At 41.3% G+C, this 24,392-nt stretch overlaps 1 protein-coding gene across 5 annotated transcripts in view; it reads left to right on the plus strand.

The window, feature by feature from the left end:
- Positions 1-24,063, plus strand: part of LOC130667651 (protein tiptop) — a 72,692-nt gene extending 48,629 nt beyond the window's left edge. For 4 of the 5 annotated variants that reach the window (XM_057469401.1, XM_057469400.1, XM_057469402.1 and 1 more), the window contains 2 exons: positions 15,570-15,813; positions 17,150-24,063. In XM_057469401.1, coding sequence (XP_057325384.1) covers positions 15,570-15,813; positions 17,150-20,810 — 3,905 coding nt within the window. In that variant the 3' untranslated portion in view covers positions 20,811-24,063. Of the gene's footprint in view, positions 1-15,569; positions 15,814-16,604; positions 16,683-17,149 lie in introns of those variants that run through there. The other variant, XM_057469403.1, reaches the window with a different exon arrangement.
- The last annotated feature ends 329 nt before the right edge of the window (positions 24,064-24,392 follow it).

The raw sequence follows: 24,392 nt of genomic DNA on the forward strand, positions 1-24,392 counted from the left end.
TTATTTTATTTTTTTACTAAAAAATATCACGTATTACATTTTCGCGTTAATTTACTCATCGGCGCATCACCCAGAATTAAATTTATTGCCGTCTATTTGCGCAATTAAATATTTAAAATTTAAAATGAGCATCGAGCGTCACGAGCTGAGATTAAATTGTCTATTGATTAACCGGTTTTAATATTCGTAATTTATATAATACAATATAATATAATGATTGAATTTTATTAAATATTTTACCATGGGCCAAACGATCCAGCACACGGACAAAAATAAAATACCCTCCGAATATATAAATCAATGCCGAGTCAATAAACCGTATGAGTATTTTTAAAATTATTTCATTTAATTAAATATTCATTTTATTTTATTTTACTAAAATTTTTTTATTTATTTATTTATTAATATGAACATTGCAAGTACATCGTGACCACGTTGAGTAACTATCAATTGAATGAGCGGAGGATACGCGTGTGACCCCGGCCATTCGCGTCATCCAATTAATAATTCAATCAGCGTACACCCGATTGGATTACCTTTTGGGTGTAAAAACGTAACAGCAGCATATATATATACATATATTTATATACACATACACAAGTACCGGGAAAGAGGCCGCGGGGAGGTAAAAATATATAAAGCGAGGGCATTATTACGAGAGCACTGGTAATTTGCAATTATTTGTATTTTCCATCGGTATTTCACGGTTGCAAAATAGAATGATGGGTGCCGTTGGTTCGTCATTTATTCGCGCTTCACTTTACCGAGTGCCCTGGACTGAGTTAATTATCGTTCGTGCCTTGCCGGTTATTGCTAATGAACTTTCGCCCTTGTTAACTCTGGACATCCTCTCTCAATATTCACACACAATATCCATTCCCCGGATTAAATGCTACTTTATCTGCGCCCCGACTCTGCCCATGTGTTATTAATAATAAATTATAAAAGTGCTTAACCCACAGCCTCGTAAGAACTTATAAATTTATAAACTAATCAGTCGCTGGGGGACTGGACACCTGATTGAATCTTTGTAACGCGTACGGTAATTACCGGTGATATATAATCTCTTATGCAACATGCGATCGCACGGGTGTATTATTGATAAATAACACGAAAGTGATAAATTTATTAGACTACTTGCTGATTATAATCGAGTTGATTTTTTTTTTAATGCGGATAATTGATTAACTCCGGCCGCGGCTCGATAAATTCAATGAAAATGCATGAGTTTTTTTTATATCATTTTGTTGCCGTGTGTATTACATTATTATTGTTGTGGCAAATGGGATTTTAATTGTGTTAAAAAGTTCTCAGAGGTTCACGTGCCAGCATTATTTAATTTTTTTTTCCATGCTTTTTGTTGCAGGTAAGCATTGTCGATGGTATTGAGTCTACGCCTTAATGCGCAGTGAGTCGAATGAGAAATCGTCACATTTATGATTTATCTTTATTTACAACCGCGTATTTTATTTATGGTTTATTATATAGGCTTTATAAATGACACGAGACACGACTCGTCATTATTATATGGGAGTAAAATGTGTATATAAATGTAAAAAAAGGTTCCAGTCGCAATAATACGGTACGGAGCGAATGAAAATGCAAACATTACTGCCCCACTCTGGTGCGAGTACAGAGGGTTGATAGAGAAAGAGAGAGAGAGAGTAGATTTAGTTTGTCTGCTGGCAAAGTTATGAAATGAAAATCTAATTACGCGTGAACGTTTTACCCAATATATTTTTAAAGAGAGTAAAAGTGAGAGTGAGAATGGGGAGAGGGCGGAGGGAGTGACTCGTTAAAATCACGATTGTCGTGAAAAAAAATAATTAATTTCGCGTCATTGTCGGCAATAAAACGAAACAAAAGTTTTTTTCATGGGTCAAATCAACGCTATGTTTCCTGATGATTAATTTAATAGCTTGCCAATGAGTGTGTACTTGTTGTATTAATTTAAATTTAAATTTAATAATAATACGGAAGGAAAAAAAACATGCGCGGAAAGTAATAATATAGCGGAGTAACATGATTAACTAATTACAAATTGAGTAATGGTAATGAAAGTAGCGGCCGAGAGGGAGGGAGGGAAGGAGAAAGAGATGGAGAAAGAGTTAATTAATTGTTGGGAATCCAGTGTAATTTTTAATGTGTCTCTGGTTTGTCAGGGAAAAGGAAGAGATGAATGCCATTGGCATACCGAGAGGACACACGAGACACACAGTGCGTTGGACATGGGTATGTTAATGTCTGGCGTTGTAGGTGTAGGACGACATCTCGGCTGATGAAGTTGACCCGTGTGCGACGTGTAATAAGGGTCGCGGAGAGACGACGCCAGACTCTGGACGTACGAACGACGGGCCGAAGAGGAAAAGGAGAAGGAAGCCTCGGCTGAGAGGAACAGAAAGAGAAAGAGAGTGAGAGAGAGAGAGACGAGAGAGATGAGGAAACAAGAGCCAGAGTGAAGCTGTCGAGAGTGGGTTGAGGCTGGAAGCGAACGTGACACGGGCGTCTTGTGACCCGCAGCCCCTTGCTTCTGCGTTCCGTCCGAGCTTCGACTGCACACTCACCCCGGCACATGCCTCGACGCCGAGTAGAGCACCGTCCACCACTGGCCTGCCCGGCTCCCATTGTTGTTATTATTAAAGGGGTTCGCGGGGGTGCCACGGGTAAGAGGGACGATGACGGAAAGGAAGGCGGCGTCTGCAGGTGACAGATGAAACAACCTCCTCTCTGGCCCCGAGCCCTCTTCTCCTATCTTACTCACTCTTACTCACCCTTATAATATACACATCTATACACTCACTCGGTTGTGCCCCACCCTGCTGCCACTGCTACTGCTGGCACTGCTGCTGTTTTGTACTTTCTAGACCCTTCCAATTCTCGTCAAACGTGTGCGGGATTCCTTTTCTCATGTCCGCCAATACAAACTTTGTCAACGTGTCTTTACATCATCCAATTGTCTTCCTTTTTAAACTTCCCAACAAAAACAACAACAACATCAACAACGACAGTAATAATAATAATATTCGTGAACCTGCAATTTATTGAGAGGAAGTGAGGGTTATTTAAATATTTTTAGGAAAAAATGTATATTATATAAGAAAAGAAATATGTAGTCAGTGGACAGGCTGACAAGTGACAGCAGTGAGAATGAGGGAGGGTTACTTTTATCTACTGGCGCTTCAGTAGCATTTAAACGTCCGAACGGAGTAGAGTGGACGATCCGAAAAACGCGAAGAATGTCTCATCCCCGGTTTAGGTGTTGTATATGTATATATATAGATATATAGTACCGAGTATATGTACCGAGCTCGGGGTAGTTGCTGGAGAGACGTGACAGCTCAACATTCAAGTCTGGAACGGGCGTTGCTGGGGCAGAGAGAGGATAGACACGAGCAAGACGACGAATTCTCGAGGTTGAGTGTCTCAATGTAAATAACTCTACGTCACTATTTGCTTGTACACTCGCACACTGGCACACAGACTAGGATGTGTAGCTGTGAGACTAGAAGGATTTGCGTACGCAAAAGAGTCCATGTAGAAACCAATAAAGCTAACGGAAGGACACGGGCGATATCCAAGTGACACTAAGTCGCCGCAGTTACTACCAGCGCACATACGTCACCCGAAGTGAATGGATGGGAAAGAGCAGAGTAGAGCTAGGCCGAGTAACATTCAGCTGAGATATAATAGTGGTGGCAGTGAGTTTGTTGGGGGCGAGTTCAAGACAAAATCTGTCCTGGTTCACTGAATATGCAATGAGCCAGTTTCGTCCGCTCGCTCCACGCCTTTTTCCAATTCTTCCTTTTATAAATCCACTAAGACCGAAGATCGACAGAAACTAATAGCATGGATATGTTGACTCGAAAACATTTCAAAAGACAACATAACAGATATTACTTGTCGGTCTGTTCGTCTCCTAATCGCTGAATTTTATCAATTGTTAAGTCGGTTTTTTATTTTTTTACTCCCCGAGTCGAAATATTACACGTAAATTGAACGTTTTGGACATTAAAAACTCAATTGGACAGCTTTTAACTTATTCAAAACGTAGATTGGAGTATCATAAATCGAAAAAGTAACTAAAACCTATTTAGACTTACAATAAGAAAACATAAGCATACCAAAAAATTTTTTTATCCATTTTGTACTCCGGATTATAATCACGCCAATTCCCTAAAATTTTGTCGTCCGCCGTTCTGGCTCTTCAATAAAAAAGTTCGTATTTTGAAAAAAAAATTTTTTCAGTTTCATACTTCTATCTTTGACACTATTATATCTTTTCATATATATTACGATATCAAGGTTATGAAAATTGTGGTTACAAATATTGAAATAAATTAATTAAGGTTATCATTAAACTAAAATCATAACTCATGAAATTACCAATTTTTTACGAACCAAAATACAAAAAAATCTTTCAATTTACTTTCCAAACGTTAAGAACGTTCAACTTACGTCTAATATTTCGACTCGGGTCCATTTGCCGAAAAGTGTCTTGTTCGTTGCGGCACTTCTGGTTCACTAGGACCCTGATTAATATTCTCTGGAAGGTCATTTCGTTGTATAAATTATCGATAGATTGATAGATGAATAAAATGTATAAGTAGAAGAAGAAGAAGAAGAAGAAGAAATAGTTGTAGTAGTACTCGTACAAATCCGTAAAGTTTTCAATCACAAACGTCAACTTGTCCACGCTTGTTCGTCTGATCATGGACGCCCTGGTAGACGTGTCTTGGTATCCGCTCACGGCATTGATCTGTCCGTCGGTAGTCTTGATATCGTGCCGACGTAGAGGGGACCCTCTCCTTCAATTCAACCGTACCCACAGCGAGCAGCAGTCCGATGAACACGATGAACACGGTGAGGTAACTTGGTCGGGGTTGAAGACGAAAGGGGAAGCTCGTTCGTGTCACTTCAGGAGACGGCTCGTCACCCTGCGTCCGGGACTCATTAAACCGTCCTCCCGTCCTCTTCTTCTTCTTGCCCGAGTTGAACTACTGGAAATCTCCTTGCCACTGCTACTCTACTCAGCTTCTCGAGTGCTCTCTCGTCACCGTCATCAACCTCCTCATCGTCGCTTCACGTTTCAATCTCCTTGCCCCTACTCTGCAGTCTACGGTTTCCGACTACCGACTGCTGATTACCAAATATCAAACTTCTGTTCTCTACTGCTATGTCTTACCACTAAGTAATCTACATACCGCCGTCATAAACTTGCTCAACCTAATGCTGACCAACATTTTTTTCTTTCCTTCCTCACTATATTTTTTTACTGCTAAGTATTTTTAAAACAAACAAACAAACACTAGCTCGAAACGTGTTTTTGATTATCTAGCTTATCGCGCCAGACTGTTGACTCTATCATGAGTAATAATTCAAGCTTCCTATAAGTTATATCTGAATGTCAAACAGGGTCAAAAAAAAATAAAAAAAGAGAACCAGTTAATCTAATACTTATGAAATCAATTTTATAATAAATAATAAACTGAGAGCGGTCTTAAATTGGTATCCATATATCCGATAAGTTGTTCTAATTTAAAGTAATATTTTAATTTTATATATGCTCCAGACGGGGCTATGATATATAAATCTGTCTCTAAAGTTGGACAGCTTCAATTTTCAGTCATCATCAATTTAGTACAGATATTTAAGAGTTGAGCTGAGCGGAGCAGTAGTTTAACTGGGGAAAATTGTCTTTATATTTTTTGACACTGGTGATTGATTTCATTTTTTATTAATCGCAGGTCAGTTATTCTCGAACAGACCTGACACATATTCCGCTCGCTATTGTTTCAATTATTTTATTTTTATCGTATACTAATTGTTCTTTTCATTAGCCGACGTTTTATCGTCATCAATTATTAATAGATAATTATTTTTCGTCGTATTTTTTGTTAATGTTCATAATAAATTTTTATGTTTTGACATAAAATATTATGTTTCGTTATTATTTCTCAATTATTATTTTTGAGAAAACGTTTTTAATATACCGTAGAAATATAACCCAGTTGGTGGATTAATTTCGCCGGACCATAATCTCGAAAATTCAGATGCATGCTCACGAGAAACCGACACCAAAAATAATAAAAAAAATTAATAAACGTAAAAACAAAAAAAAATTTAATGATAGCCTTGGGCATTGTGCGGTCAGTTGGGTCGAAATGTTTTTTCTCCAAACGACTGTCGCTCATCGCGGATTAGACGCCACGAGAAATAAAAATAGTAATAAAAAAAAATGATTGAATGACGGGATCGCGCCAAGATGATGATGACGACGTCTCGGGTAGGCATTAAGACTCGATTACAATTCCCCTCAGAGTCTTTAAACGTCCTGTATGATGATCAATAATTATTGACTACAAGACTGACTCTGCGGTTCTGTAGTAATTTCGCGTAGACCAAAAATCCGAGGGTCGCACTGATCGAGGGGTTGTTGCGTCGACCCCATCTCGATTAAATAAACCTATCTATTTATATCTATCTATATATATATATATCTATGGAGATATACATGAACATGGAGAGAGAGAGAGAAAGAGGGGAGTCTGTACTTTGGGCGGGGAAGTAAGGTAAGGTTGGTCGGCTGACCCGGTTGACAATCGATTGACGGCTGTCGCTAAGACCTCCGCGCCTCGACTCCCTCCTCAGTGCTGCTGGTAGTTTTTCCCCTCTCGGTCGTCTCCTCCGAGACCGACGGCACCCGCCCTTGCTCCGACTCAACGCAAACCCGTTCTTTCTTTCTTCTCTTGACAGCTTCAACAATTTTTCTTCCAATTATCCTGTCGCAGGTATCAGCCAAAGACACGCTGTGCCATTAGCTTCTGTTTTAAATCCACCATTTCGATAAATAGCACACATACCTAATATAGATCCATTGATCAAATGAGCATATTTATATATTTTAACATTTCGTCTTTATTTAAATTGATCTGACCAGAACAGAGAGCATTAGACTTATTGATCAGACTTGGCGGGTCATTGGAGCGTCAAGCAAATCCTCTGATGCGCTGGCCTGGATATTATTTGCCGAGGACAGTGACAAACGCCCGTCAATGTCACTTACACTCGGCATCATCCTCGGTCCCTACGGTAGTTTCTCCTTCCATTCGTCCCCTCCTGTACTAAGGTTTCTGGCCATTTCCTACGACTACTCTGTACAATACATATATCTATATATATCTACACGACAAGACTGACAGAGAACGCGAATCTGAGACGTGACGAGCATATCTGGCTCTCATGGATTCGGCTCGTCATTCTCTTGTCTCTTCACCCCCTCATGCTTCACAGTCCTCGTCTCAATACTTATATATATATAAATATACATCTATACCTTGTCTCTGTCTGGTGCAGTCATACCCAGCGAATATAAGGAAGTATAAAGCAAGCAGGTGAAACTTGGTAGATGCTCTGTGGATGAAATGTGAGACGATCCTTTATCATGTCTATAACATTGTGTGGGTATGTTTATACAGTAGAATATCATCGTCAATAAAGTATCATTTAAATATATATATATATATGTATAAATATATCTTGACAATTGGCGCAAGACAGCGATGTAGCCTATCTACATACATGCACCGCGATGCCTTGTTATGTATCATATATATCTATATCTATATATATAATGATGAGCAAGTCGTGGCTCAGTAAGTGTACACAGATAGAGCGAGAGAGAGAAGAAGAGAGATAGATTGGAGTACAGTATATAATAATGCCGTGAAGCAGTGGAAGCCCAGTCTGCGACGTAGGTAGTCATTATGTGGAGGGAGGTGACGTCACTGACGGTGACGGATGGCTACGCGTCAGGCAAGTATAAACCCCATGGTACCCAATAAATTATTGCAACTATAAATTACTTCTCTCTGCTCACGATGTATATATATATATATATGTGTATGTATATGTATATAATGTTATACGGCTACTGAGTCTCTGCGGGTGTGTAGCGGACGCTTGTACATGGGGGTATAGTATACAGTTGTATAGGGAATGGTGGGTTGCGTTGTCGTTATGGTGTATTTCACGAGGACACCGGGTGATCGTGGCGACGGTACACATTAGAAAAGGACAAGGTGCGCAAACAAAGGTGCTTAGATTCTACTAGTTAACTGTAGTAGTGTAGTGTGGATTACGGTGCGATGAAACTCACGACACGACCCTATTCTTGACGCGATACGAGTTTAGTTAACATTTCGGATACCCTCCGAGTTATATGTTGGGTTATTTGTTTAAGTTTAACTATTCAGAGCTGATGGATTACTAAAGTCGGGCATAAATACTATTAATATATGATAAAAGAGCGGTTTATTTAAATATATATTATTTATTGTTTAATTAAAAAAAATTTTATTGGACGATTTGTCAGTTTAATAGATAAAAAAAATTTTATTGTTGCATTGGGACCGGCAATCTTCCTGATTCTAGCCGCGATAAATCTGCACATATCTATCGGCAATTTCATCTCGCGAAGAACGATGGGAACCACTGGAAGAACATAATCCCGATACGTAATAAATATCGCATACGAGCCGATCGGGCCCGGGGAGAGCTGGGCTGAGTAGTGTAGGGCTTGGTATTGGTGCGTCTGTCTCTCTGGTCCTCTGCTGCGTCTCGCACGGCATGATGCTTCAGTATTATATATTGTGTATATATATTGGCCGAAGGCAGTGGTGGCACATACGCTTGTAGACGAAAGACCGAGGGAGAGAGAGAGAGGGGAAATCTAAGGGGAGGATATTATGGGCGATCGAGTGAGTTATACGGCTTGCCGCATGTGTGTCGCATAAATCTGTAGGTACGTCAGTCTCAGCCCCCTCCCCCCTTTAGGTACAATTCCGATGTGAAGACTCGCTCGGAGCTATCGACTTACTATACACGACGGCGGAGTGACGAGAAACATGCTGATGGATTGTCAGGTTGTGACTAAAATTCTAGACAGCCAGCCACAATCCACATTCTCAGCAATTGCACTTTGCATTGTGCATATCACGGTCTTTTATATCTGTATAAATAATATATATATATATACATGTATGTGTGCATGTACATCCATATAGAAGTTGGGAATATTCTTGAAGACGTAAGATTTAGTTGTAGGAGACATTGAATGCGGGAGAAAGAGAGACAGACAGGAAGGGGAATAGTTGAGTGTTAAATTGGGCACACCTGTCTCTCTGTAGATCAAGTCTCTGTCAGTTGAGAGTGATGTGTGTTCTCGTGCATCCCCCGATGAGTAGCACAGTTACTGTGACGCGTGATTCAACTTATGTATCTAACTTGCTTATGCTGAGACTTAACTCTAGCTCTGTTTATTTACGTTGACACAGTATTTATTAGAACAGATCGGTGTGTCAGCCCTCACTCTCTAAAGTTATCTGGTCTGGTGTGGTCTGCCAGTAGCTTATTTTTGTCTGGGTTTACTATCTATGTAACTATTTAACGGCTGGTAAAAAAATGAAATGTGTGAGCAAGACATCGGGCCACTGGAATGTGATTTGGTGACGTATTTACTCAGCAGCCACTTGTGTTATCGATTTTGCCAATAGCTAAATGCCATCGGGAATATTTAAACGTCATGGGAATGAGAGAGGACGAGACTGCGGCACTGATGTGTGATCAGTGGATCAAGTTTCTCGAATGTGCAGCCAGCAGATGAGTGAATAGAAGTGTGGAGAGGAGAACTAGCGTGTAAACGATAACCAACCGGATGATGATCCGCGGCAACGTACCAGCTGCTTCGTATTTGCAGTCCTTTTATAAATAGAGGCTTGTCTTTCTCTGTTCATCTCAGTCATTATTGCCGTTAGCGAGACTCTTTACTCTTTTCTCTCGACGTTAAATTATCTATCTCGTGGTTGGTGACTATGCCGTTGTAGTAGAGAAGGCTGAAGTAGTAGTGATGGTTCGTTCCCTCCCTCTCGTTCGTCGGAGTGTCGCGACGTGAGAGACGTTACTTCGCTGACAATTATTGTTGTCACGGCACCGACTCCGGCAGTCGGTAGCACGACTGACACGTGGAAAGACAGCGTGACGGAAAGTGCAAGAAACCGGGAGAGAAGTGTTGGATGCTGCTGCGAATGAGGGAGAGAAAGAGAGAGATGACGTGGCTGTACGCGAGTAAGAGTGACGGACATCGTGATGAAGGCGTTCTCTACTGTCACACAGCTTTCTCTTCGTCCCTTATATTACTCCAGTCTCGCGTAACATCCCACGGGCTTCTTCTTCTTCTTCTTCTTCTTTGGCGTCCGGTTCTTGTCTACATGACACCTGCTACTTGCAACCAATAGTCATACTTGTGTCTATCTTGTCACCCCGATCGAGGCCAGACGCGCGTTTAATCGTCACTCCATAGACACACAAATGTATTTGTTTAATACCCTCTTATTGTGGACTCTATGTATGTATTTGATACAACGTCCGCACATTAATTGTCGGGAACGTCATCTCTGATCCTGGAGCTGGTCCCGCTACCGGCTTATCGTTGGTGGCGAAACGAGTTCGCAGATTTCACCTTACTAAGGAGCATACATCGATCATCAGTGTCTCGTACCGTTGAGCTGTCCAGCAGGCATTTAGACGAACCAACGTACGGTTCATCCATCATCCAGTCACCGGATTTGCTTCTCTTGGCGTATTATCGCTCGCTCCACTCCTACCTTCGTGTCTATATGTGTGCTGGTTGTTGGTATATTAATACAGCCCCGCGATTATTCAGTTGATGATGATGATGATGATGGCAAATGCAGGAGCCAGTTGAGCTATTAGCCGTCCAACGACTTCTGTGGACGTCTCAAACGTATGTCTGACGGTGATTTATCTTTAAAAATGTCCATGCCACACAATATTGTAATATATCGTATCGATATATTTTATGTATTATTTATTGTCACTTTTTAAAATCCCTACAGAGTGACTTAATTATAATAAAAAAAATATTAATAAACTTTAAAAATACTTATACCGTCTATGTGTATCTATATATATAGACATATTTATTATTGTCATTGGAATGGACAAGCTGTATTATAAAAGATCCAGCACGTCGTTCTTCACAGCCGACACTCAGACTGCACTTTCACGCTCTCTTTCCATCGTTCTTTGTCTCCGGACTGAGTTCCTGTCCATCACTCACCGTCACTTTGACCCGTTTGCCGCTTCGTCATCCCCCACTTTTACCACGAGAGGGGGAATCAACTAAAGAGGAGTAAAGAAAATAAAGGACGAGGAAGAAATAATATGTACACCTCAACTCACGTTCTCCGTCTAGTGAACCTCCACGACAGCTGCGTCATTCCGATGCACCAACACTTTTCGCCAACTTGTTCGTGCGTGCCACCTTCCATTCCTCTATAGCTATATATATACATATATACACATATATATGTGTGATGTGTTCCCGCACCTCGAGCTTCGAATAAAGCTCAAAATCTTTAACAAATGATCCGACGTGCTACTGCTGCTGTTACTGCTGCTGTTTCTGGTGGTGTTCAAAAGAGCAACTTACTTTCTGTGTTATTTATTACTGTCACCGTCGAGTTGACACTCGGATTCGTGGATCGGTTTGGTAAAACGATGTATACGTTAAAACTCGCAAATAGTCGACAAATTTAAACGGCTGTGAAACGTCACTGATTTCTTATCCCAATATAAGAAAGTTCGTCGTGTGTATTTATATATATATATACATATGTATGTGTATGTATACACGCTGACGTCTCTTTATTCTTTCATGTGCTGGAGTAAAGAAAAAGCAATCGGGCATATGTTGGATTCTCAAAAGACCGGTGCTTTCAAAAGCTGTCGATCGTGTGAGATTGAAAATTGTGTCCAAGTTGTTTAAAATTTTACCCAATGTTTTCATAAAAAATAAAACAATATATCACATTGTCTTTTATTAAAGACTTGGCATAAATATTTACTTGTCTTGTTACGTTTCAATAAAACATCAGTATTTCAAAAATAAAAAATATTTTTAAATTTATAAAATAAAATTTTCACGTCTCTTTAATGCGGATAAATAATGCTCTGAGCCGTTGAATGGAAAGGAAATACGACAGAGAGTAACTTTATATAGAACATTTAAGGCAAGATACACGTCCGACTGATGGAGTGAGTGTTGACTTGGGATAACGGCCTCTCCATCGGTCAATCAGCCAGGTAGACTAGTTTATACTGACCGTATAGGTTACCGCTGAGTCTTGGGTTCACTTTACTCCTACAATTGGATCTATGTCTATATATATTCACACAAACATCCACGCGCGGGCGTACAATGAGTAGATGGAATTTAAATACCCATATCTGCACGCCTACACGGTGCTGATGATGATGATGATGATGACTCTAGGATGATCCCGACGTACATTTATCGACATCTAAAATCGTTTATCCTCAGAGCTTAACGTTCTGACAGTCAGTCTGAAAGAGACAAGACGATGGGGCGAGACGGAGAAGAAGCTGAAGGGATTCACCCGTCAGTCAGTCAGTCGGTGGCAGGCCACGGGAGAATCACAATGCATCGGCCTTCGCCCCGTCTTTCTCGTCCTTCTGCTGAGCGTTCTGTCCGTGTAGCTGTCTGTCTGCCCGCCTGTCCATCTCCCACCGTTTCTTCTTCCTCATCTCATCCTCGCTGCTGTCCGCCACTGCCTATATAACAACCAGTGTCTGTCCGTCATTCCTTCTGATCTGTGCTTGCTCTTTCCTCTTCTCTACGTTCCTTGCATCTGAAATTCATTCCCTCCCTCCCTCACTGATACTGTTGCTGCTGCTTCATCTCGGTCTTATTCACAGACTCGCGTCCTTCTCATCTGACTGACTTGTTATTAGATAGCCTTTTGGTGGAGCTGAGCCGGAGGTTATTCTGACTGCAACCAAGTACCAGTAGCAGTAAAAGCAAAAGCAAAAGCAAAAGCAGTGTATGCTGCTTCCGTGCGAGTTTTACAAGCATGTACTTATGTAAGGGGATATCTCTCGCTTATCTGGATATATCCGCGGGTCGTGCGCATGTTTGTCGTGAGCTAAGCTAACCGAAGGGAATCGTTACACGTATAACCTGAAAGAAGTGGCCTACAGATAAGACTAATTATTGTTGTGCATTGGTCCCCTCCTGGAGCGAGAAAAGGACTCGTAACTACCAGGACCAGGACCAGAGTAACTACGCGATCAACTCTCGGCTGTTTATATTATATGCAGATACATAACCAAGTAAATACACAGGGAAGAATGAAAGATAAAGGGAGAAAAAGGTAGATAGGTATATATATACTAATATATATCGCCTTGGCCTTTAGTGAAGCCAGCAGTAAGCAGCTAGTTGGTGAGCAGCTCACCGAGTTGAGAGCAGTCCTAGTGGCAGCAGCAGCGGATGATATCTTGCAGGAGCGATCTTCTCGAGTGTCAGAGCTCGGCCGCCCGGTCGGATACACCACGGGTTCTTGTTCTCCCGGTATCTTTTAGCTGGAGAGGAACCGAGAGCACCGTGTGCCTTGTTAGCGGCTGCCAATAGCTCCACGACGTCGTCCTTACTCGGGTCGTGCTGAGTATTTTGCATCCCTGCTCAACAACTGAACCCTACCGGTCTCGCTCCCACTACTCAGTGCTGATCATCAGCTTGCTCTGTGAGTCTTGCTGACCTTGGACGACACGAGGACACAAAATCTTTCACCGTTTCATTTCCATTTATATATATTACAGGTATAGCCAGAGTAGATAGATAAATGTATTCATGTATCGTGCGCTCGATCCGTGGAATTGTGTAGTAGTAGTTGATCGAACACGAAAAAGAAATAATAAAAAATAAATAACGAGAGACGTGGTGATTGGCTTTCCGAGAAATGTTGCCACCCGATGTACGGTGTGGCTTCTAAATCACCTGGTGTCATCCTGGCGACTCTCAGTGCGTCTTCCAGTCACTCGATCGAGAGTGTTGGGACTGAACGGTCGTCGTGGCTCTCGTCGCACGCGTTTAGACGCTTTTCGTGGGAACCAAATAGAGAACAACCTAAAAAAAACAATCAAAACAAAAAATATACAAGTAAATGTCGAAGAATTAAACTAAGCTGGGCCAGTAGTCTATATGTATATATATATTGGCAACCAAGGGACTGTATCAGAATAAACGGGCGGGGCCGTGTCCGCCGGTGGTCCGCCCTGGGCCCTCATTCCGTCCAACTCTTGCGCGAGCTCTCTTGTATCGAATCCTCTTTTTCTTCTTGTTCTTGTTCTTGCTCTTGAATCCTCTCCTCGGTGCAATCCTCAACTCTGTATACTCTCGGTCCATCTCCATAGTCCGATGTCCTTTCCGTATTCCCTTCTTCGTCCTCGGTAACTCGGTCGTCGTGTCCTTCTCGTCTCCTTCTTTCAGTGGGCTCTCCAGGTCTTTCGAGGATCTCTCTCAAGCCCAAGCAGAGACAATGGACAATGGGGACATAAATCTGCGTAATTAGTTGCCGATGCTCGGACGGATCAATGTGCGATCTCCTTTCTCTCCCTCTTCGAGTTGGGCCGCGAACAAACGGTCGTTTGGTTGGCCAGTTGGCAAGGTAGGAAGGAGGATGCTGCCACCATCGTTCCCGCCCGGCTCCTCATCTCGGTCTTGATTCCCTCAGACTCTTAAACTTGTACACCCTCTGATCCTCTACTATCGTAGAAACCACAACGACACTCCCTTTCTTATTTTCTCATTCTTCTTCAGCTCCTTCGACTTTTTCCTCTTGTTCCTCTTGTTCTCCAACAAGGATACGTATTATCAAAGATGGCGGTGGTTGCGCGTGTTGTTGGTTTTATCCTCGTTGTCTCACCGTGTCCGGGTTCAGCTCATTTTATTTTTGCTCTTGTCCCCACGATCCTGCTTCTGCTTCGCCATCAGAGGCTTATTTGCATCTAGCACCTGTCCAATGTCTCACCTCCGTCTTGCACGGCGTTCGATCCCAATGCTCACTCGTAAATCACTGCATAGACTCCAACACTCGGCTCTCTGTAGACTTTATTTTGGTTTCATCTTTTCACGCTACTGCATTTAATTTAAAAATTTTTATACTAAACATTTTTATTTACAAAACAATAAAACGAAAAAGATAGTAATCGTAATGAGAAGCTTTGTCAATTATCGGGCGTACAGGCCGGGTGATGAGAAATGAAGAGATGAAATGGAAATGATTTGATTAAAACTCATAATAGCCATTGCGGAAGAAGTTGCACCGTACAACAATGGGATACTGTCGTGGACTCTGCTGCTCTGATGACGCATCTCAGAGAGTACTCTTTACTCTAGGATGCCAGAAAGGCTGATAAATGAACCGATAGCGTCATTGTTGCTCGGCATCTGCACCTTTATATCATCCTGCGTTTACTGCTCGACCAGGTGCTGCTACACTGCTTTAGTCTCTCTACATTTCTCTTATACTTCTGATGTCTTGAATTTCCTCTACTAGATCTACTCGTTTATTATTTATTACACATACAAGTATATGTGTCTTGAAGAAAGACACTGACATATTTATAAATATCTTTACAGAATGAGTTTATTGTCAGATGATTTATTTGGGCTTTTTTTTAAATTTCAGGGGAAGACGGTATCGAAGGTTCGGGACCTGGAACAGAGCTCCAGGCTGAAGAAGGAGACTGCGTGGACGAGGATGGTCCGATCAGTCCGACCGACAGAAATTGTCCAGCAACAGCAGCCAAAGAGGATGATGAAGCTGACGCAACTGACGACGAGGATTCAGCAGCTAGTCCATCAACGCCCCCGCCATCAGTTTCATCGAGGCTAAACCCCATTGCCCTTCGAGATACTGGACCTCCCGACAGGTAAATTTATCATTTATCTTCATATACAATAAAATAATATAAATAAACATTGATATCTTTGAAATAATGATAAAGCGAACCGCGAAAATCAAACAAGTTAAAAGTTTATCTTAATATACACCTGCCAGTACAAACACATAAATAAATGCATATACATACGACAAAAACAAACAAGTAATAAAAAACAAGCTGAAGGATCCTTTGAAGATTCGCCCGAGTGTGTAGTCATAGAGCAGACGGTTGTCATCATCGCCGTCGTCTTGGTCTTAGTCTGAGTCTGGCACTCACTCGTCGTCGGCTGGCCATTGTAAATTTGTTGAATCCTACACAACAAATCTCCGGTGGGTTTGTACTCGTTTACACGGGGATAAACGAGCCCGATATAACAACTCAGAGAGCAGTTGCCGCGGCGTAGTGCGGCGCGGTGTAGTGTCACTCAGCTAATAGAGATAGGCGCGTGTTCACTACTCCCCGATATCTGTTCTGTCGGCGGCACTGAATATTCTCCCCACCTCTTGGACACCCTCGCCGTCCTGGACTCCCCACCTCACCTTAGAACCCCAAAAACTTCCCCTGCATGCGTACCGGTGGTTCCCTTTCATCTCGTTGCACGCGCATTCAACATTTAGTCAGGGGAGTCAGTTACCAACGCGCCGTCGACAGGTTTAGAGCCACTAGTACTATGCTTGTACTGTAATATAACATAACATACCATACCGTAGCATAGCAGTATTCATATATACATATACATAAATATATACATGTACAACACGTGCCCCCTTACGTCAAGTGATTTGCTTCACATGTTTCCGTATTCCACCACCCACTATTCTGCAACACTCGACGGGTTTCTCACGGTAATATAACAGGTATACATACATATATATATAATACATTATTATTTATCACTATTTTATATTTCATTAAATACACGATGACTAGTAATTATTGGTTGTACTTGATGTTGTGTGTCGCGTGTTTTCAGAGACGAATGATTATGAAATATTCATGTGCACACACACTCACTCAATATCAACGTTAGTGTGCCATCGGTGTGTGTGTGCATGTGTGTCATACGTCATATAGAAGTATAATATTGCCAATAGCTCGATTATGCGTAGTTAAACTCCTGGCAATAGCGATTAATCAAAGCTTGGTGCATGTGGTCGGTTGCTTTGTCGACTACTTCAAGGTAGTACAGTTGGCACAATAAAATATCTCAGCTCTTGCCGGACATTGAACCATATAAAACTTTTACGATTACTTTCTTGTCTATTTATCTGAACCGACAATAAGATAAAAAATATCTAAAGAAACTTTAAACTTTTTGTTTCAGGGAGCCAATGAGTCCACGCTGCCCCTCAAGAGACTCAAGGGAATCATCTGGACCGGCAGCCGGAAGTCCCCCTCCTCAAGCGAACCGCAGCAGTGCTAGCCCACTGAGTCCAAGCAGCATAGTACCTCTGGCAGGTCACCCTCTGCTGCCACCTCATTCCGCGGCCGTGATGGCGGCTTATATCCAGCAAACTCACCAGAGACTACTGCTGGGACACTCGCCACTTTCGGCGAGAGGCTCCGTGTCGCCGCTGGTCACCTCGTCGTGTTCACCTCCCGCAGCGACCCCCGGTCTGCTCGTCTCACCCACCAGCCTTGGTGAGGTATCGCCCACAGCGACTCCTCTTCCCGCTGTCCTCGACTTCAGCACGCGAAAAATTTCATCCGCGGAAGAAGACGAAGACGAGCATATTTTAAATTTGAGCAAACCTCCCACACCCTCGTCCTCAAGTGAAACTAACAATGGGCCACTTGATCTCTCAGTGTCGAGTCGAAAACGGCCGAGCCATGAAGAGGACTCTCCACCACCTCCACCCAGAAAGTCATCGAGACTTGGTACGATAGCACCATCAGCTCATCAAGAATCCCCCTCGGCGACTGGTCAGTTCGGGCGGCCTCCCGTGGTTTCGCCTTGGACATCGCCCGTCGTGGCTTCTCACTTTCCGTACTTTGCTGCTGCAGTTGCAGCGGCTACTAGTCAGCAACAGCTTTCTCCCAAAAGCACGCCGGGTATTGTAGACCACCACCAGCTGTGGAATGGCAAGATGAAGCCACCAGCGGCACTCGACAAACCCTATCAGCCAAGTGAGGCCACTAAGGCACTGGAAAAAATGAGCGAACTGAGTAAACTCGGCGGAGATGAGCTCTACAGGCCGTCCAGTGGCGTTGGTTCTGGTGCAAGTTCTACTGGTAGTAATCCAAGTGGTGCGTCAGGAAGTCGTCACAGCGCTTGGCAATCCCACTGGCTTAATAAGGGCGCAGATCAAGCTAAAGACGTACTGAAGTGCGTTTGGTGCAAGCAGAGTTTTCCGACTCTCGCGGCGATGACAACGCACATGAAAGAAGCGAAACACTGTGGTGTCAATATGCCTGTTCCTCCACCTACATCTGGAATGCACTCTCACTCATCGAACATGTCGTCAATGCCCACATCCCAGCATCAACAGCAACAGCAACAACACCAGTCCTTAAATAGCTCTGCGAGTAGCAGCAATAACAGTCACACGACACCTAGCAGTAAGCAGAGTCCCTCTGAATTAAATCTACTGATCAAAGAGACAATGCCTCTGCCGAGAAAACTCGTCCGCGGTCAAGATGTCTGGCTTGGTAAGGGTGCAGAGCAAACAAGGCAGATCCTCAAGTGTATGTGGTGCGGTCAGAGCTTCAGATCTTTAGCAGAAATGACTTCACACATGCAGCAGACTCAGCATTACACGAACATCATCTCTCAGGAGCAAATAATCTCGTGGAAATCATCGGATGACGGCAAAGGAGGCAGTGGAGGTCCTGGCGCAGGAATGGGTGGTGCTGGTGGAGGTGGACCTGGTGGTGGTATGCCACCAGGAAGTGGTGCCGGTCAGCACGGAAGCAATTCTGGAGGTCCCGGTGGTGTTGGTGGTGCTACCAGCAGCCACGTGAGCGCAGTCTTGACTTGCAAAGTCTGTGATCAGGCATTTAGTTCACTAAAAGAACTCAGCAACCATATGGTTAAAAATTCCCACTACAAAGAACACATCATGCGGTCCATAACTGAGAGCGGCGGGCGTCGAAGACAAACGCGTGAAAAGAGAAAAAAATCATTGCCAGTTAGAAAACTGCTTGAATTGGAGCGAGCGCAGAATGAGTTTAAAAATGGTGATACGACAGCTGGATTGGCGCACAGTCTGGTTAAACACGCTGGCCGTATAACTTGTGAAAAGTGCGGAGATAAAATAGAAACAACTGTTTTTGTTGAGCACATTCGTCAGTGCATCGGTGCAGGCACCGTAGGAATAAATCAGCGTAATTTTTTGAAGTCTGCGTTGATGTCTAATAACATGTCCCAAGTATTACCCTCGAGTGAGAGCGGCAGAAAGAGTGTCAATGAAGACGCATCTTCGGTCTCATCAAGGCATCATCGATCTCCTTCCTCAGCTAGTGACACCACCACACCGGGTAAAGATACTCCGACTCCAAGTGCCAATGAATCAACGAGTACCACCTCCTCGCCATCAGTACTTAATGCCATTGAAAAGTTGATTGAAAAGAGTTTTGACTCGCGAGGTCGTCATGGCACAGCGGGTCATCATCATAATCAACCGGGCGCGCCAATAGGTTCCAGTATTCTCAAACGTCTTGGTATTGATGAAAGTGTAGACTACACAAAGCCACTGGTCGATCCACAGACGATGAATTTATTACGGAGCTATCAGCAGCAGCATTACAATTCTGCGGCAATCGCTGCGAGACGAGAGAGAAGTGGAAGTGAATCTAGTTCGATATCAGAGCGAGGAAGTACACGAACTGACACGATGACTCCAGAAAGACGCTTGGATCTTTCTGTTAATCATGACAGACTTTCCTCAGCCTCGTCTCATCGTCATCGCTCGTCGCCTGACAAGCAGACGCCAACTCCAAGTCGGCACTCGGTACCCGAAGAGTCCGGTGATGAAGAATCGGTGGTGGTAAAAAAAGAACCCAGAGATGAGGACGCCGAGCCGGCTGGTAATGAAGATGAGCCACCGAGAGATGTGGTCGTCAAGAAAGAAGTTGAAGATTCGCGTGACGAAGAAGAACCGACGACTCCGTATAATTGTCACGGGCAAAATAATGCCGAAGCGACAGCAGACGAGCCCAGAGAGTCGGCTTCTCCGCAATTAAATCCACCAACACCCCGATCGACTGGTACTGGAGAGCAGTCACATCAAGTCGCTCGTAGTCCTTGTAGAAATAGCACGAGCAGCCCGGCGAGCAGCGATCGTTCAGTGACGCCTCGGGGAACACCAGACACCAAAACATCTAGTAGTCTCGGTGCTCTGTCTTCCATGTTTGACAGTCTCTCGGGTGGTGGTGGGACTGGCGGTAACTCTGACAACCAAGGGCGTAAAACCAGCAGTCATCCTCTCGCAGCTCTTCAAAAACTCTGTGACAAAACAGAAACACGTGGTCCTGGAGTAGCCGGTGGCTCGAGATCTTCACACGGTGGCGGTTCGAGTCAGCAGCACGCGAGTGGAAGCAGCAGCAGCACGGCGACTACCAGTCACGGAAGTGGACCAACGCCCGGTGCCATATTGGCGTTCAGTTGGGCCTGCAATGACGCCGTTGTCACGGCTGACTCCATTATGAAATGTGCATTCTGCGATACGCCCTTCATATCCAAGGGCGCGTACAGGCATCACTTGTCTAAAATGCACTTCGTCAAGGACGGGATGATCCCCGATCCTCTGACGATCGGACGATCAGCAGCCGCAGCCGCAGCAGCTCTCGCAGGAACTCAGTCAGCATCCGGAGGTCCAAGTCATAGCGCTTCATCTCCGCCGACCCCGCAGCGGAAATCTCCGCCTGTCCCTCAAGCAAACGGTAGTCCGTCTCAACCCGCGGCCTCTCCCCTCGAGGAGAGCCCGCACTCAAAGTTTCTCAAGTATACGGAACTGGCCAAACAATTGTCCAGCAAATACGTATAGTCCGAGCCCCGTAAGTAGCGGTGCCATTTGTACATAAATGTATCTATAGTCTCAACAAACGACTGCAAGCAAACGACGTAGTCGAATTTTAAAATAAATTAGACAGTATGTCCTCCCTATCCTGTTTTAAATATTTTCGCGCGTTATACGACTCATCTTAAGACTGACTCGAGATACGTCACGTTGGATCGTTGCATTGTTGTCACAACGAGACTATCAATGTTTAATAATTTATAAAAAAAAAAAAAAAAATATCTAAAGATAAATAAATAAATAAATAAATAATAATTTGGCTTAAAAAGAGTCTCTCTTCGGATGCTGCGTAACTCGCGTCGAGTCTTGTCATTCCTTGTCGAGTACGTAAACTTAGCATGCGTACGACTTTGTAGATTATATATATACATACATATATATATTTTTTTTTTCCCCTAAAAATAATATCGGGAAAAAGACTGGCTAGGGTGGCTTTTTAGTGCGCTCATCTTTTCTTTCGTTATTCTTTTCCATCATCATCATTTTTATCATAAAAAAAAATTAATTTCTTCCGTCCTCGCGTCGCGTACTCTGATCACATCACAAAACTTGAAAATTAGACAAATAGTGAAGCAATATTTAGGTTACAGTTATTATTTCTTTTTTTTTTTTTAATTTGTATATCCGTTGCATAAGTCGAGGATGGAATAAAAAAAAAATAATCGTGTTAAGACTGCGGAATCTAACGAATAATGACAACAGATGCGACTGATACAGTTAGTTTTATATTTAATTATCATTATCATTATCATTATTAAAATTATTGTTATCATAATTAAAATAATAATAAATATAATTACAATGTATACTTAAACTTGACAATGCTGACGATTACGGTGACGGTAAAGGACTTGAGACTCTCAGGATCTGTATAATCATATAGTGCGTGTGCGTGTTCGACAAGTTTTAAGTGCGTTAATTAATTGTGATGCCACCATATCTTGCGGTACTGCTGAGCCACACACACAGACACACACACACTTACACTTAATCACAGATACACGCGATACCCGACACGAGATCGCGGCTCAGCGGCCAAGTTTGTGATGTTTATAATAAAATTTAAAAAAAGAAAAAAAAAATACTTAAGCAATTAAAGCTCGGAGTCGAGTGAAGTCAAAATAAAATGTCAAAAAGTAATTATATTAAATAAATGAAAAATATATAATAAAGAGAAAAAATTTCGAATAGAAAAGCTTATCACCAGTCGTAAAGTCGACCGTCATGTATACCACCTTTAGATTAAGGACACTAGGTTATTAGATATATATAGAGAAGTACTAGATCTAGCACGCCTTTGTATAACAAAAACTCTCACGAGAGACTTGAAAAACAAAAAAAAAAAAAATTGTACGAGTTACGATTGCGTTTATTAAAAGTAGGTTTTAATAAAATTAATAGAACTTAAAATTTATTGCACAGAACAAAAGGATTTCTTGGCGCAAGAAAAATTTTGAATTATGAAATGGAAAAAAAAATTTTATGATTAGAAAAAAATTTCTGGCCTAAGAAATTTTTCCTCGTCTAAAAAAATTTTTATTTGGCACAAAAAAATTTTTATTTTCAATTCGTGATGCCAAAAATTTCTTAAGGCAAGTAAAAATTTTCAGTATGAAATGGAAAAATAAAATTTTCTGATGACTTGGAAAAAATTCTCAGCGTAAGAAATTTTTCTTCGTCTAAAAAAATTTTCATTTGTCACAAGAAAATTTTTTTTTTCAATTCGTGATGCCAAAAACTTCTTAGGGCAAGTAAAAATTTCCAGTATGAAATAAAAACTAAAATTTTCTTAGGACAAAAAAAAAATTCTTGGCTCAATAAATTTTTCCTCGTCAAAAAAAATTATTGTTTTCAATTCGTGATGGCAAAAATTTTTTAGGCCAATTAAAAATTTTTTTTGCTTCAAGAAATAATTTATTTCTGTGCAGGAATTGAATTATGAGAAAAGATGAGTGCACTGCGGTGCAATACGCTGAGGTTTATTGTCGCGATAGAATGCCGTTTATTACGGCTCATTCGCCGATATATTATATATTATTATTATATATATTATTAGGAACTATGAATTTTTTTTAAGAATACGCGATACTCAAAAATCGTGTGTTGAGAGACCATTGTAAATTTTATTTGTTTAAAAAAAAAATCTATATTTATTATTATTGCGCCAATTGAGCCGACTCGTGTCATTACATGTAAAATATGTCATTATTATCATTCGTATTACCGATCATGTGTATATTGAACTTAAAAAAGGTAACAATTATATATTATTATTATTATTATTATTATAATTGATGAATATAATACATATAAATAAATAAATGATTATAAAAGTAAATAATAATAATATTAATTATGGTACATAATTATGCCGAACAGTGATATTGGGTGAGAAAAGGGCGCGTTTAGTGTCTGAGTGAATGTTTACGATATAAATTGAGCAGCAATTATGTAGAAACTTTAAGTTTTAATAAATTTATGAATGCGTCGAGTGACAAATGGTTTTAAAATAATAATATTAATAATAATAATGATAACTTTTGTCGAATAAAACTGGAAGCTGGACATAATAATTATATTGTACGGTAAAAAAAACCGAGTACTTCGGTCAAAGATATAGAGAAAAATAATATTAAATAAATAAAACACTTGTATACGTATTCCTTGTAAACTGTAATAATTCTTCCATCGCGGACTTTTAAAGTATTTATCAACATAATAATATTAATTATTATTATTGTAATTATATACGACTGCTGTGAGTGAGAGCGAGTGCGAGAGAGAGAAAATAAATAACGTATGAGTGTGTGATGACCGAAAAACAACACGAAAATTTTTTTTCCTTCGTGATATAACACTGAGACAGTGAGTGAGCTATTCTATATTCTGTACGAGGTAAGATGGCACAGATCCAGTGGAAAATATACCAGTGAAAATAAATAAATTAAAAAAAAAACACAAGTATACAAAATTTTGAGGACATGCGCTCTCAGTTTTCGATTTAAAATTATTTGAATAAGTAAATAAATAAAATAATTTCTGAAAATTTAAAAAAATTCTTTACTCGTACGATGAAAACTCCACCTACAAAGATATGCATTATGTATACGCGAAAAAAAAACTCTTGAAACCATTTTACCAGAATTGTCATTATTTAATTATTTCGGTTGTATTTTAAAATGCAATTAAAGCTCAAATAAATATATATGTTATAAACTTATATTATGAGAATATGTTTATTTTAAAAATGTATACAATAATCCGAAATCCACATCCTCATTCCCGCAGCAGTTGACTTGGGAGCTTCTTATTCAGCGCATCCACGTGTTGCATCGCCGCCCAGGTTGTTTTTTTATTTTTCATCGCTTCCTTCTTCTTCTTCTTCTTCTTCTTCTTCAGATTTACCATATGAAAAAAATCTTCTGGGTTGACCAAAAAAATATATATTTAATAAATACAAATGTGAAATATATATACAGCTGACCAGAAAAATCGCTGAATTTATAACACTGAATATCGGCCCACGTTTTGCATGACTTTGGAAAAATA

Source organism: Microplitis mediator, chromosome 5 (genome assembly GCF_029852145.1).
Source record: "Microplitis mediator isolate UGA2020A chromosome 5, iyMicMedi2.1, whole genome shotgun sequence".
Taxonomy (NCBI): domain Eukaryota; kingdom Metazoa; phylum Arthropoda; class Insecta; order Hymenoptera; family Braconidae; genus Microplitis; species Microplitis mediator.